General features: G+C 44.2%; 2 protein-coding genes across 4 annotated transcripts in view; both read right to left on the minus strand.

Moving 5' to 3' along the window:
* Positions 1 to 7,404, minus strand: part of alx1 (ALX homeobox 1) — a 12,231-nt gene extending 4,827 nt beyond the window's left edge. The window contains exons 1-4 of one of the 3 annotated variants that reach the window (XR_008832046.1): positions 5,941 to 7,404; positions 5,189 to 5,484; positions 4,750 to 4,878; positions 26 to 1,192 (exon numbers count right to left, since the gene is read on the minus strand). Coding sequence is in view for 1 of the 3 variants with exons in the window: in XM_056416761.1 (XP_056272736.1) it covers positions 836 to 1,192; positions 4,750 to 4,878; positions 5,189 to 5,484; positions 5,941 to 6,130 (972 nt within the window). In the remaining 2 variants the exon portion in view is untranslated. Of the gene's footprint in view, positions 1,193 to 4,749; positions 4,879 to 5,188; positions 5,485 to 5,940 lie in introns of all 3 variants that reach the window. The other 2 variants (XR_008832047.1, XM_056416761.1) reach the window with 2 other exon arrangements.
* Positions 7,405 to 10,963: 3,559 nt separating this feature from the next.
* lrriq1 (leucine-rich repeats and IQ motif containing 1) overlaps positions 10,964 to 16,339 on the minus strand; it is a 40,079-nt gene continuing 34,703 nt past the window's right edge. Inside the window, exons 24-26 of the mRNA XM_056416164.1 lie at positions 14,940 to 15,000; positions 14,302 to 14,404; positions 10,964 to 12,126 (exon numbers count right to left, since the gene is read on the minus strand). Of these exons, the coding sequence (XP_056272139.1) occupies positions 11,957 to 12,126; positions 14,302 to 14,404; positions 14,940 to 15,000 (334 nt within the window). The 3' untranslated portion in view covers positions 10,964 to 11,956. The remainder of the gene's footprint in view (positions 12,127 to 14,301; positions 14,405 to 14,939; positions 15,001 to 16,339) is intronic.

Below are 16,339 nucleotides of genomic sequence, written 5' to 3' on the forward strand. Positions count from 1 at the left end.
TTTCCCACAGATTTACAACACGTACAATGTTTTTAAAACCTGCCTCCTCTGGCCGCGTCGCAGACCTGTGAGACACAACGGAGGCCGACAGCAGAGAGAGTTCATCTTCAGTCCTGAGCTGGAGAGGTGGAGGAGGTGGAGGGGGGGGGGGGTAAAGAAAGCTTATTCACAGTACTAAGAAATGTCTGTCGTGGTTTAGGACCCCTCCCTCTGGATCCACACGTACACCACCCTGGGATCAGATCCCCCCCGGAGCCTGGAGGGTGTTTTCCCCTCTTCACCTCCATCTCACTCTCTTTCTGTCTCATGGAGGACTCCCCCAACCTCCGTTAAAAAACAACAACGACGACAATGAAAGCACAGCTCTCACCTCCTCAGATCACGAGGGGTTAATCGACCATCTGGTCCGACCAGGAGAGGACTGTGGGCTGCGGAGCAACGCCCTGGATCAGACCCCGAAAGTCCCAATGACTTTGAACGCATCGCGTCAGTTGGGCGACATGAAGGTTGAGACTGTCTTAAAGCGACAGCCGGGAACTCGGTGTTCTCAAAATGTCCCGTACCGCAGCAGGGCCGCCTCGTGTTCCCGCCGTCGCCAGTTGTCATTAAAGCTTGAAGTGTCTTTGAATGATAACATCCAGGCCACCTGACTGGAGCTCCGCCTCCTGCCACGCAGCGTCATGGCGGTCTACTTTGCACTGGACCTCATCCTGACACGTTCCTGGCCCGGCGCGAGTCAGGGAGGTTCTGGGTCCAGGGGTTGCGTGTGACGCGGGTCTCAGCCGCCGGGCTCCAACACATTTAAATATATCTCTATTCCTTCGTTCTCTCCGGATCACATGGCCCACGAGATGTTGGCGGCGTGCTCTTTGGCCTTCATGCGCAGCACGGCGATGCTGGACGAGCGCCTCTCGAACTCGGGCTTGGCCTCGAAGGCGTGGTGGTGGTGATGGCCGGCGGCGGCGCCCGGCGCCAGGAGGGAGTCAGCGCCGAAGAAGTTGTTGAGGGACACGTGGCCGAACTGGTTCTGCTGGTTGGGGAAGCCCACGTAGCCGTGCTCGGCGGCGGCGGCGGCGGCCGAGCGCGGGGAGTGCGAGTAGGAGGCGACGCAGGGCGGCGAGCCCCGGGGCAACATGCAGGAGGAGACCACGGGGCCCCCGGGGGCCGCGCCCGGCCACAGGTTGTTGGGGATCTGTGGGGCCAAAAGGTCGCTTTAGATACGGGTTTTTTATTTACGTTTTCTTTAATGAAAAAAAATATACATGTATAAATATATATAGATAATTTTATTTTTCTTTAAAAATATATATATATATATATATATATTTGTTTGACAAAATATATATATATATACATTTTATTAGATATAAATATTTAAAAATAAAAAAATATTTATATATTTTTTTTAACAAATATCAATATGTACAATTTAAAACAAATATCTTTATATATATATAGATATATTTAGATATAAAAAATAAAAATAAAAATAATTTCTCCAAAATAGTTCAATTGAATTTCAGCATCTTCCAAAAAATAACTGACGCCACTCCACTTCATATATGAATTATAGTATAATAGATTTATAGTTTAACACACACACACACACACACGCACAGGCACACAAGGTTTCTACACTTTACAGATGCTTAAACATTCACATGTTGTCACTTTGAGATTATTCTGTCATGTATATATATATATATATATATATATACTGTATATATATATATACAGTATATATATAGAGTATATATATATAGATATAGATATATAGATATTGTTTACATTATTTTAAATAGAGATATTTGTTTAAAATATATATATATATATATATATATACTTCTTTTTTTCTATACTTTTTCTTTAATTTCAAAAAATTATAAAAAATGTATATATATATACGGTATACACTTTAAAAAATATATATGTAATTTAAAATACATATATATGTATATATATTTCAATACTAAAATGAATCAAAATATTTGCTCCAAAATAGTTGTATTAAATTTCAGCATCTTATAAAAAAAATCTAAGAAAACTGCAAACTGAAATGTGATTATTGATCAAAACATGTGTTGCCCGTGTATCACGTATATAAGCCTACAGGCTTGTTTGAGGAGTAACAGTAAACGAACAGTTAAATAAACTTATGTCGCAGCACGTAAATATGTAAATATGGCTGCAGCATGACCCCCCCCCCCCCCATATAACAAATACAACAATACATCCTCCAAAAACCTCAAACAAACCACATTAAATAAAAACACACACACAAGAATGCAATCACTGTCCCAGTGTTCACAGTGCCGGCAGCACGGTGCGTTCAATGACCGTAATCTGCATCAGCTGCAGGGGCATCTATCAGAAACATGTGCGGGGGGGATAAAGAAAACACCAGAGGCCGAGCAGCAGACCTCACGCCCGGCCGGAGGAGCTCACCGCCTTCGAGTGAGGAAGAAAAGGACAATGCACTCCTAAAGTGTGTGTGTGTGTGTGTGGCGGGGGGGGTCCTCTGTGAGAGAGATGACACCTGACAGGCCTCGTCTCCTCTCACCTCGTCTCCTCTCATCTTATCTCGTAGTCCAAAGAGCAGCGAGACGGATGACATGTGATAGAAGAGGAGGCGGTGACACCCCCGGGTGCTCTGACCTGCTCTAACCGGCTCTAACCAGCTGTGACCAGCTCTAACCAGCTCTAACCAGCTCTGACCAGCTGTGACCAGCTCTAACCAGCTCTGACCAGCTCTAATCAGCTCTAACCAGCTCTGACCAGCTCTAACCAGCTCTAACCAGCTCTGACCAGCTGTGACCAGCTCTAACCAGCTCTGACCAGCTCTAACCAGCTCTAACCAGCTCTAACCAGCTCTAACCAGCTGTGACCTGCTCTAACCAGCTCTAACCAGCTCTAACCAGCTCTGACCTGCTCTAACCGGCTCTAACCAGCTCTAACCAGCTCTGACCTGCTCTAACCAGCTCTAACCAGCTGTGACCAGCTCTAACCTGCTCTAACCAGCTCTGACCTGCTCTAACCAGCTCTAACCAGCTCTAACCAGCTGTGACCTGCTCTAACCAGCTGTGACCAGCTCTAGCCAGCTCTAACCAGCTGTGACCAGCTGTGACCAGCTCTAACCAGCTCTAACCAGCTCTGACCAGCTGTGACCTGCTCTAACCAGCTCTAACCAGCTGTGACCAGCTCTAACCAGCTCTAACCCTGCTCTAACCAGCTCTGACCAGCCCTAACCAGCTCTAACCAGCTCTAACCAGCTGTGACCAGCTCTAACCAGCTCTAACCCTGCTCTAACCAGCTCTAACCAGCTCTAACCAGCTGTGACCAGCTCGAACCAGCTCTAACCATCTCTAACCCTGCTCTAACCAGCTCTAACCAGCTCTAACCAGCTCTAACCCTGCTCTAACCAGCTCTAACCAGCCCTAACCAGCTGTGACCAGCTCTAATCAGCTCTGACCAGCACTAACCAGCTCTAACCAGCTCTAACCAGCCCTAACCAGCTGTGACTAGCTCTAATCAGCTCTGACCAGCACTAACCAGCTCTAACCAGCCCTAACCAGCTCTAAGCAGCTCTAACCAGCCCTAACCAGCCCTAACCAGCCCTAACCAGCTGTGACCAGCTCTAACCAGCTCCTCCAGCTCCTTCCGACTCTTATCTGCAGCGACACGTGATTAATCGAGCGGTGGTGACAAGTGCAAAGGAGCGCTCGTTTGTCGTGGAGGGAGGAAGTGGAGCGTTTTAGGAGGGAGGGTCTTATCAGGTGGCATGTGAGCTTCATCACCCCCCCCCCCCCCTCCTCCTCCACGAGACACTGCAGCTGAATACTAACATTACTAATACTTTTGGAGGATTCATTTTCTTTTCAAGTTTCTGGATTATTTTTTGTTTAAAATATGTGAATGAGGCGTTATGCCTTATGAAATATGTGAAAAACGTTATATTATATTAATGTTAAAGTACATTTTAGAGGTTTTTACCGATGGACTTTTGACATTTTCTTTGTATCACACGATAAATCATAAAAAAATTGTAAAAGCTAAGAAAAAAAATCTGTTTTCTTCATGTTTTGGGGAGTAAATTGTTGTATAAATCAGTTTATGAATGATGGCTTCTGTAAAAACACAAGTTTCCAGATTTTTTTTGGGGGGTTGAAATACGTGAATGAGGCATTACCTTATGAAATATGTGCATTACATTAATGTTAAATTACATTTTAGAGGTTTTTACCGACGGAATTTGGGATTTCACGATAAATCATTAAAAAAATTAAAAGCCATGAAGAAGAATCCGTTTTGTTCCTGATTTTGAAAGTAAAATGTTATATATATATATATATATATATATATATAAATCAGGTTATGAACTGTAGAGGGATGAAGGGGTAAAGTTTAGTGGATAAGAGATGCTGAAGATTTTTTTCTCTAAAAAAAATTCTAATTTATAAAAACAGAGATGAAAAAGAGATGAAAAGAAAAAAGAAGAAAAAATAATATATATCACCGTGAAACTTCACCAGTTGTTTACTGACATTAAGAAGAATATTTGTTCTGTTTTACACGTTTTATGAAATTGTATGCTTCAATATGCAAATGAGGCATAATGATAATTTATGGTGAATTGAAAAAAAATCTACAGACGCAAAAAAACCAGTAGTAAAAATAAATATATATCAATTTGGTATTTTATAAGTTTTCTTAAGACGTGTTGAGGAGTCACGTGTTCTCCGGTGGACTTGCCTGCGTGTAGCCGTCGGTCCGCGGCAGCACCGACAGGTCGTAGGTGGCGGCGAAGTGAGTCTTGGCTTGTTGGATCTGGCCGTAGCGCTCTCGCTTCCTCCACTTGGCTCTTCTGTTCTGAAACCACACCTGGGGATGGGGGGTGACATGGGGACGAGTTAGACGAATCAAAATCCGTTGGAATAAAATAGGGACAAAATATCAACTCTTTTTTTTTTTTTACTAATAGAATAAATAATAAAAAAAGAGTTGAAGCAGCCGGAAATTTAAAAAAATTATTCTGCAGTGTTTGTGTGAAGGAAAAGAAAGTGTTTTATTGACTAAATATAATATTTTACGCACAGACACATTTTACGCGCCACGTGCGTCATCGTCTTAAATCTCCCTCTTCCTTGTTTATTATAAGTGAATTATTCTCTCCAATGAGACTCGTAATAACCTGCACTCTGGCCTCCGTGAGTTCCGTCCTCATGGCCAGCTGTTCCCTCACGTACACATCTGGGTAGTGAGTCTTCTGGAACACTTTCTCCAGCTCCTCCAGCTGCGCGCTGGTGAACGTGGTCCGGTGTCTCCTCTTCTTGCTGCTGGACACGTTGCTGTCGCACTTGTCCCCCATGTCGTCCAGGTCCGGCTTGTCCTGGCCGGACGTCACCGGGGACGCGCGCACGGCGCAACAGCCGCTGCCGAGGTCCGCGTGCACAGGGTCCTCGTCCGTCTTTGGCACACCGTAGTTAGCTGCAACGAACGAGTGGTCAATTATTATTATTATTATTATTAATATTAATAATAATAATAATAACAATAATAACAACAATAATAATAATAATTGTTGTTATTATTATTGTATTTATTATTAGTATTATAAATGTCGACGTCGTGCCATTTATATTGATAGTAATTAAATAAATATTTTTTTTAATTAACAGAAGTTAACGCTTTACGTGTTGCAATTTTTTTTATGGTAAAAACATCATTTGGGATGGAGAAAAAATTTTGGATGTTAAATGTTAAACTGAATTGTCGACGCACAAAAAAAGTGAAGAAGAATACGAAGAAGAAGAAGAATACGAAGAAGAAGAATACGAAGAAGAAGAAGAATACGAAGAAGAAGAATACGAAGAAGAAGAAGAAGAAGAAGAAGAAGAAGAAGAAGAAGAAGAAGAAGAAGAAGAAGAAGACCCATGTCCGCACCGTGCGGGTCTCCGTGGGGAGAGGAGCGGTGCTCGGCGCCCTGCAGCCCGAAGGCCGCGCCGCATTTGGGGGTCGCCTTGCTGAAGTAGTGCGCGCCGTCCAGGCTCTCCATGACCTGGTCCAGGTAGTAGTCGCTGGCCTTCATCGTTTGGCTCTTCAACGCAAACTTATCCTCCATGTACTCCATCATCCTCACCGGCCGATCAGCAGCTCACCATGAGAGAGAGGAAGACAGCCCTCAAGAAGAAGAAGAAGAAATAAACTAATCGCCGTCGCGCGCAATAATTCTCCAAATGGAGTTAATTTGTCCGCGCGTCCTCGAAGCTGTCGCGACGTCTTTATAGCCCCGAAGAGAATGCGCTCCTTAAAGAGCCCCCCCCCCCCCCCCCCTCCCCTCGCCCAGCTCCTCCCAGGTCCCGGACCGGGACTCCTCTGCAGCCCCGCAACAACAATCAGAAGTGACTTTAATTTACAGCATGTTCAGACGTCCGTGAACGCGGCGCAGTATGTTTGACGGGACTCTAAATCAGGAGCTGTGGACACGTGTCTTTACTTTATTTTAATTTTATTGTTGTTATATTATCTTTATGTGCAGGCACTCTGATTTGTAGCCTTCTATCTTCAATAGTTCGTCCCTTTAACCGTATATTTATTTCGACATTTCATGTTTAACGTTTAAATATTTGGTATTTTTCTCGAAATAGCTTAAGCCTAATGTACACAATGACGTCACAATTTACACGTGCACGCGCGCACCAGACAAGTCAATGTGTCATATTAATGAAGGATGTTTTTGTAAGTGATGATACTTTCAGATGCTCCACGTGCATGACGTCATAACTCTAGGACTGAATGAAACAAACTCATGAAACTCAAAGAGGAATAAAAAGGAACAATAAGCTAATATTAACACAAAATATATAAAAAATAATTAACTATTTTCACAAAATAATATAATTGATAAATATGTATATATATATTACACTACCGTTCAAAAGTTTGGGGTCACCCAGACAATTTTGTGTCTTCCATGAAAAATCACACTTTTATTTATCAAATGAATAGAAAATATAGTCAAGACATTGACAAGGTTAGAAATAATGATTAATATTTGAAGTATTAATTTTGTTCTTCAAACTTCAAGCTCAAAGGAAGGCCAGTTGTATAGCTTATATGACCAGCATAACTGTTTTCAGCTGTGCTAACATAATTGCACAAGGGTTTTCTAATCAGATATTAGTCTTCTAAGGCGATTAGCAAACACAATGTACCATTAGAACACTGGAGTGATAGTTGATGGAAATGGGCCTCTTTACACCTCTGGAGATATTTCATTAGAAACCAGACACTTCCACCTAGAATAGTCATTTACCACATTAACAATGTATAGTGGGTATTTATGATTAATGTTATCTTTATTGAAAAAACAGTGCTTTACTTTGAAAAATAAAGACATTTCTAAGAGATCCCAAACTTTTAAACGGTAGTGTATATATACACATATTATCCGTACATATATAAATATACACGTACCCATACAGTATATGCACATATACACATATGTATAATGTACATATATATATATATATTGAAATATATGTATTTATATACATATAGTATAAATACATGTGCGTGTGTATATATACACATATGTATGTATGTGTATATATATACAAATATGTGTGTATGTATATATTTATTTATATATATATATGGTGAGTAGGTGAGTTAAATCACTATGGTCTGCTCAGTGAACTTCAGTATTATATTATATTGTTTTATTCTTTGTATTTAAATGATAAACATCACACAGGTCCGTGCAGGAGGCGTCGACTTTTCTTCTTCTTTAACTTTAATTAAAGACCTAACATCCCCCTCGTGCTCAGGAAAACAGAGTTCCATTGAACCCAGCGGCCCTCAGGAGCGCGCGCGCGCGCACACGGAGGGCCAGAGCGCGCGCGGTTCTTCTGGTTCTCCTTACCGGGGGTCGTGTTACCGCCGACCTGGAGCCCGCTGCGCACCACGACACCTGCGGCGCGCGCTTTGGTTCGCTGTGGGGTCAGTGGCGGTTACCTGGAGGGGGCGGGGCTTCGGAGATGACCTCCTCGCCCCGCCGGGTTCTGCTGCGTGTCTGCCGGCTTGGAGGAGCCGTGATGCCTTCAGGCGCGTCGGGACACGCCAGCTCTCTGAAAGGGCTGCAGCCATGTGTCACGTGAGCCACGCGCAAGAGAATCTTCACCTTCACTTTTCTTTTTTAAACGAAGAAAACAAATCCCCGGCGGCCATGTTTGTTTGTTTGTTCGTCTTGGTACAAAATGTGATTCAGCGACTTGAGAATCATTTGTCAGATTGTCACGCTCAATGAGACTGAAACCTCCACCAGGAGCCGGGACCAGGAGCTGGAGACCAGGAGCCAAGACCAGGAGCTGGAGACCAGGAGCCGAGACCAGGAGCCGAGACCAGGAGCCAGGGAACAGGGACCAGGAACAGGGACCAGGAGCTGGGACTAGAAGTCGGGAACACAAGCCGGGACCAGGAACGTGGGGACTAGGAACCGGGACCACAAGCCGGACACCAGTAGTCGGGGACCTGGAGCCGGGACCAGGAACCGGGACTAGGAGCTGGGACCTGGACCACATGAGGCCACTTCAAGAAGGCAGGGGCGTGACATCATGAAGCCCGGAGCCATGTTCAATGTATTTAACATTGTAAGTGTCTTCAACACACACACACACACACACACATTTAATCTTCCACCAAAAACATGTGTGCGTGTCGTTTGGAGTCCGGCGGCCCGTTTGGCTCGCCAGAGGAGGAGCGACACAAACAACAACAACAACAACAACAACAAAGTGGAAGCAGCGCATCCCGTGCATGAAGACGTTTGTTTTTCATTTTTGTTTCTTTTGTTTTTTTGTTGTTTTTTCATGTGGGTTCACGAGGAGTTGTTGGACCAGTCACCTGTGACCAGAACCAGAACCAAGTCCAGATGCTGAAGCTCCTTCTAATCATACAGGAGAAGAACAACAACTCACATGTTTATTAAGCTGAAGAAATTATCAAAACAATCAACAGAAGTGAAGACAAGTGTCATTATATCTGGTTGAATCCGGTTCAGACAAACAGATGGACAAAGTCCTCTCAGTGGGTCCAGCTCTGAGGTGGTTCTGGTCCCGGTTAGTGGACCCGGCGAGTCCAGCAGGACCGGTTCTGCTCGAGTGGTTTCTCTCCCCGACTTCTTCTCCGTGAATCGGTTTTGCGTTTCCAGGAGGGCTGGAACATTCCTGGCGAGTTCAGGTCCGCTCCGTCTTTGCTTTGGCCCGAGAGGAGCGAAGCGATCGCGTCACGGCGGAAAATAAACGAGGAGGACCTCGAGGCGTCGCCACGGCGACCGAGTTTCGCTCGTCGAAGCCGTAAATCTCGGAGTCGATGCGCGACTGAAACGGCGATCGGCCTCCGATCCAAAGCAGCGGAGTTTGTGTTACTGTTACTTTTATGAATATATTATTATTATTATTATATATATTATAAATATATTGCGTGACTCGAGCTTCAAAATCCGCTTCGGCATGAGAGATGTTCGTATTTTTGAGAGGCGGCCGTTGGCTTCCATTGATTCGTACGATATCGCTCATGAAACTTGCGTGACATCCTTCTCCTTCACCTCGTGAAGTGTGTCACGCCGGAGTGAAAAAGACCCGCTTCACTTCCGGGTTCTTCTTTTGCTCACACAGAAAGGAATGGACGCCAATGAACTCCAATGGGAGCCAAAGGACGACAATGGAAGCCAATGGATGCCAATGGAAGCCAATGGGAGCAAATGGAGAACAATGGACGCCAACGGATGCCAATAGATGCCAATGGAAGCCAATGGGAGCAAATGGACGCCAATGGAAGCCTATGGACGCCTATGGAAGCTAATGGATGCCAATGGAAGCCAATGGACAACATTGGAAGCCAATGGACAACATTGGAAGCCAATGGACAACAATTGATGCCAATGGAAGCCAATGGACAACAATGGAAGCCAATAGAAGCCAATGGAAGCCAATAGAAGCCAATGGACAACAATGGAAGCCAATTGATGCCTATGGAAGCCAATGGACAACAATGGAAGCCAATAGAAGCCAATGGACAACAATGGAAGCCAATGGACGCTAATGGAAGCCAATGGACGCCAATGGCCACCAATGGAAGCCAATAGAAGCCAATGGACAACAATGGAAGCCAATAGAAACCAATGGACGCTAATGGAAGCCAATGGACAACAATGGAAGCCAATGGACGCTAATGGACGCCAATAGAAGCCAATGAACACCAATGGAAGCCAATAGAAGCCAATGAACACCAATGGAAGCCAATAGAAGCCAATGGACGCTAATGGAAGCCAATGGCGGCCTCGGTCTGAAGCTCGGAGGAGGCTCTCTTCCGTCCTGGCCCCGTAAGCCGGTGGCAGGAAGCACTCGGAGGGATCTCTGATCTCTGGACACCGAGGCGCTCGCCGCCGGACCGCATCGGCCGACTTGAGGTCAGCCTGGCGAGGCCGAGGGCGGCGGAGGGAGAGCTGGTTTCACCGGCTAACGGTTACATCGAATTTCACCCATAACCCAAAAAGTAAACACGGCTGGTGGACGACGGCCATCTTTATGTAACGACATCATTCCAGAGCTCTGAAAGGGGGGGGGGCATCTGAACGCATGTCCAATTAAACGAGAGGACTTTTATGTCACCTGTCCCCCCCCCCACACACACACACACACGGTATCTCTGACATACGCCACTCTCCGAGACGAAGCTCCCCCCAACTTGCATACAGTCAAAACACAAGACGTGTGCACGCCAAGGATAGCGGGGGAAAGCCAGTAAGCCTCTCTCTCTCTCTCTCTCTCTCTCTCTCTCTCTCTCTCTCTCTCTCTCTCTCTCTCTCTCTCTCTCTCTCTCTCTCTCTCTCTCTCTCTCTCTCTCTCTCTCTCTCTCTCTCTCTCTCTCTCTCTCTCTCTCTCTCTCTCTCTCTCTCTCTCTCTCTCTCTCTCTCTACCTCTCTCTCTCTCTCTCTACCTCTCTCTCTACCTCTCTCTCTTACTCTCTCTCTCTCTCTCTCCAGCTCTCCACTATTTGTTTTGACGATCATGAAGTTATTGTTTCCAGGCGGCGAGGAAATCCTCCCGGGCCTGAGGACCCCCCCCCCCCGGTCCTCAGAAGGAGCTCAAGCTGAGCATCGAGCGGCGCTGCTCGGCCCGTCGGCGGCCGCCGGGTTTCAGGCCCGCGGTTGGCGAGCGGGAAGATGAATTTAGCACTTTTTAGGCTTTTATTTAACTTTAACCGTAAGAGAGCGAGTCCCTCGGTCGAGAGAGGAAATCAGCATCCAGAAGGAATCCGCGGGTATTAAAAGGTCGGGTCACGGGCCGCCATCTTGAAACCGAGTCTCGGCGTTCGGAAACCACGCGAGCGAAATAAGTACTTTGTTAAATACGGACGACATCGTCGGTTCTGTTTTAGAGACGACGGCAAAAGCAAATTAGCAACAACAATATTCAATCGTGGGGTTAAAAAAGTGCCGAGTCGTCCGTCAATGTCACAAACCGCGTGACTGATTGCGCAACGCCCAAAATGTCCCGTTTTTCATTAGTCAGCAAAAAAAAAAAAGGAAAGTGAATGGAATCCGCCACCGCGTTTTCAGTTTCGGGCAAAGTCGCTTCGTGAAAAGCCGGCGGCCCTCGTCTCCCGCCCCGCCCCCGCGTCCCGTGGCGAGCGCGCGGCGCCGACACTCGAGCCGAAACCGACACAATGGAGCCGCCCGGAGGTGTTCGGGCCGCTCTCGGGTCCCGTTGCTCCGGATTCGCTCCAGCTTTCAGAGCAAAAAAAAAAAAAAAAAAAAAAAGCACAGCTGCCGGCAATGAAGCAGCATTAGAGATACAAATAAAGAGCGTCTCGTCTCCAGCGGAACGAAAGGCACGAAGCCGGAGACGAGCTCTTGATGTTCGGCGGCCTGGCGAGCATCAACACGCCGCATTCTTCACGGGGACTCGGGGGCCGGCGTGTTTTTACTTGAGCTCCTCGTCCCTCGTCTTCCCCCCCCCCAGCCGCCGCTCAGCCGGACGGCGTTGTCCCGGTGGGAGAGGCGCTCCCGCCTGGACGGAGAGGAGGCGCCACGCCGAGGAGACGCGACCTCGCCGCCGCCGCCGCCTGGAAGGAGGAAAAGAGGGGAAAATAGCGTCAATATCTCAGGTGGTTGGCGGCGGCGGCCTCGTGTGGCGGCGGCCATTTTGTAGGGTCCTTCTTCATCGGGGTTGACGGTCAACGGCGTAAGAAAAAAAAGTGTTTCTCGAGGAAGGAGCATTTCCAAAACTAAATCTGGAAGCTTTTGTTTTGACTTCGAGTAAACACAGATGACACAGAGAGTGTTGCTCTAAGCTAACAACAACAACAACATCAACAACAACTTCTAAACCTTCGAAGAAAGAATAACGTTTAGATCTCCAAATGACACGATATTTAATCTCACTGTAAAAGGTCCGAGCATGTGAGTGTCGTGTGAGTGTGTGTGTACCTGCACAGCTGGCCCACTGGATATCCACACACTCACAAGTCATCACACCTCTTGTTGCCGTGACTCCTCTCCTCTCCTCTTCTCTTCTCTTCTCTTCTCTCCTCCTCTCCTCTCCTCTCCCCTCCTCCGGGTAGCGTGAAGGAGCTTTTAGTGGCTTAATTCAGTTTATTAAAATAAAATAGAAACGTTTGTCTGATTGTTGATTCGGGGTCGTCCTTCCAGCTCTAGAGCTCACTCTGATTAACGACTTTAGGTTCTCTCTTTTCTTGACAACTTTTTTTTCTTTCTTTGAACTTTTCATAAAATATATTATTTATTTTCTTTTTATTTATTTTTACTTTTCATAAAATATATTACTTTATATTTATTTATTTATACTTTTCATAAAATATATTACTTTATTTACTATTTATTTATTTTTACTTTTCATAAAATACATTACTTTAATTACTTTTTATTTATTTATTTATACTTTTCATAAAATACATTACTTTATTTACTTCTTTTTTATACTTTACTTTTCATATATTTATGACACTTGTGACTACTTTTTACTTTTGACATTACTTTTTCATATTTTATGACATATTTTCTCATTTTAAATTGCATAACATTTTTTAACTTATGACACATTAATTCACTTTTCTTGACATGTTGCTCTCACAAATGAGTTTTTCGACATGGACAAAGAGGCGTTCTATCCTGAGGAGGACATCAGCTCTTTCTCCTCCTCCTCCTTCTCCTCCTGCTGCTGCTTCACCTCGTGGAAATCATTTCGACAATCATCACCGGAATCCAATTTGGCTTCGTTACCGCGGGAACAGGGCCTCCCTGTCAGCAGCATCTTTGTCACTCAGGCTCCGGAGCCCCACTTATCCCCGACAGAGGCGCCAGTCATTCGTCACTGAAAGGACCCCGTTTCCTGTCAAGAGGAGTGAAATTCACGGCACTCTGTCCCCGGCCCGACCTCGTGGCTCCTCCTCCCCCTCTGACCCCCCCCCCCCCCCTTCACCCAGTCTAGGCTGAGTAAGCAGCAGCCTTGATCCCTGGCTCTGTGCGACCCGAGGCCCCTGGGTGCAAGTGTGCAAACACAGAAACATCTGTACACACATGTGCTGGATGTAAAGGTATATATACACACACACACACGTGCACAGACACACACAAATCGGCAGCCAATCACAAATCGGGCTGACTCACGATGATTGTCCTCGTCGGTTGATCGTATTGTTTCCCGGAGATCGAGATGACGCCCGCCACTCAGAGGAGGAAAGAAACCAGAAATAAGTGAATTCAATTGATTTATTTTCATTAAATAACTCAAACCGCTTATTTAAATAGTTTAATAGCAATTAGTTCAATAGTTGACGACGTATTGATTCATCTCGCAGCTCTAGTCACAATCTATGATTTATTAGGTTGAGCTAATTAAAGAGTGGCATAAATATATATATATATATATATATAAATATATATATATAAAAATATATATTTATTTATATAAATATATATATATAAAAATATGTATTTATATATACATATATATATATAAATATATATATTTATATATAGATATATATTTTTATATATATATACTGGATGTATTATATACACGCTTTTGCATATAAACCATGTAAACAGTGGATGGATGTTGGAGCCAAACGAGTAAAACACATTAAATTAAGGGAATGAGCGTCTCTCTGACCTTTAGTCTCAGTGTTGTTGTTGTTGTTGTTGTTGTGGAGGTATAAATACACTAAGAGGATAATTGAATTTCGTGTTTCAGGACATTTCATGTTCACGAGACTCACCGGAGGAGCCGAGAGAGTTTCTGAGAGGACGACGGGCGAGTCCTCTGTCGGGGCGGGGGCCGCCGGCCTGGAGGGTGGGGCGGGTTGTATAGGCCGGGTCGGCCTGCACACACAGGAACACACACACACAGAGACACACACAGGCACACACACACACACACACACACAAAGACACACAGAAACACTCAGAAACACACAAACAAACACACACACACACAGAAACACAAAAAGAAACACACAGAAACACAGTTACACACAGAAACACATCAGCTCCCATTTAAATAAGGCAGTGTGTGTGTGTGTGTGTGTGTGTGTGTGTGTGTGTGTCCTGCAGTAGTTCCCCTGACTTCAAAGAGCTCCGCGAGCGTCAGCATCGCTCACGGCTCCAGAGTGACACTCGGAGAATGAAGAAGTTGCGGCCGGTTGATCCAATTGAAAGTGTCACTGTGGAGCCCCCCCCCCCCCACACACACACACACACACACTCACACACACACACACACACCCTGCCTTATTTAAATGGGGGCTGACGAGCTCCACGAGGGAGCCGACAGCGCAGCGACATGACTGACCGATGAATGTAAATACTGCGTAATGTCACGTACATTGCCCCCCCCCCCCCCTCCAAATGAACTCACCACGAGCTGCACTCGGCCTCCGCTCAGGACGTCTGCGCTGATCTCCGGGAGGAAATGCGCGCTGAAGGAAAAGAAACACGCCGAGTCAGCAGTTTCCTCCTTTTTTCAGTTTGATGCAATTACCCCCGACATGTCGTGTAATCATCAGGAGAGAAACACGATGACATGCGTGATCATGACCCTGATGTCCATCTGTTAGGGGGGGGGGGGGTATACACGCTCACTGCCTGTTCCAGACACTTTGATGTGTCGGCTCACATGTTGGGCTTCATCGAGTTACAGCCAGCAAAAACATATCGGACCGATTATTATTCAATGGGGAACAAGTGAATAAGGGGGGGGGCTTTGGAAATGATGCAAAAAGAACTTGGAAGGTTTAGTTTATCCAAATTACACAAAGAAATGTTGAGCTGTACAAATATTAAACAATAAAGTATATTTGTGTTGCTCATTATGATTTAACAATGGCTCTTGGTTATAATCCATGTAGCGCGCTGATATGTAAGGTTTATTTATCATATGTAAGGTTTATTTATTATATATACGGTTTATTTATTTTATTTATTATATGTAAGGTTTATTTATCATATGTATGGTTTATTTATTATATATATGATTTATTTTATTTATTATATGTAAGGTTTATTTATTATTTTATTTATTATATGTAAGGTTTAGTCATAATATGTAAGGTTTATTTATTAAATGTAAGGTTTATTTATTAAATGTAAGGTTTATTTATTATATGTAAGGTTTATTTAGTATTTTATTTATTAAATGTAAGGTTTATTTATTATATGTAAGATTTATTTATTATATGTAAGGTTTATTTATTATATGTAAGGTTTATTTATTATTTTATTTATTATATGTACGGTTTATTTACTATATGTAAGGTTTATTTATTATATGTACGGTTTATTTACTATATGTAAGATGTATTTATTATATGTACGGTTTATTTACTATATGTAAGGTTTATTTACTATATGTAAGGTTTATTTATTATTTTATTTATTATATGTACGGTTTATTTACTATATGGAAGGTTTATTTATTAAAAATATAAACTTTTTGGTTTTGGTTATTTATCACAAGGGATATTATCAGTGTTACTGTAATTCCACTACTTTTAGCGGTAACGAGCGTGTAACGAAGTATTTTTTAAATCAACTAACGCAGTTACAGTTACTAAAATTTAAATGAGTTCGTTACTCGCGTTACTCTCTTTTGTGAAAAATGAACACTTGCAGACAAGAAGAAAAGATAGGCCGACTTTAGCTGCTTCTGATCTGACATCGCAGGACCTTGGTGGCGCAATGATATTGTAACGTCTCGGACGTTATGGACTGATGACACGGAGACGGGACGACGTTATTAATCCTCCTTTATTGGGCATT

The sequence above is a fragment of the Pseudoliparis swirei genome, chromosome 6 (assembly GCF_029220125.1).
Source record: "Pseudoliparis swirei isolate HS2019 ecotype Mariana Trench chromosome 6, NWPU_hadal_v1, whole genome shotgun sequence".
Lineage (NCBI taxonomy): Eukaryota > Metazoa > Chordata > Actinopteri > Perciformes > Liparidae > Pseudoliparis > Pseudoliparis swirei.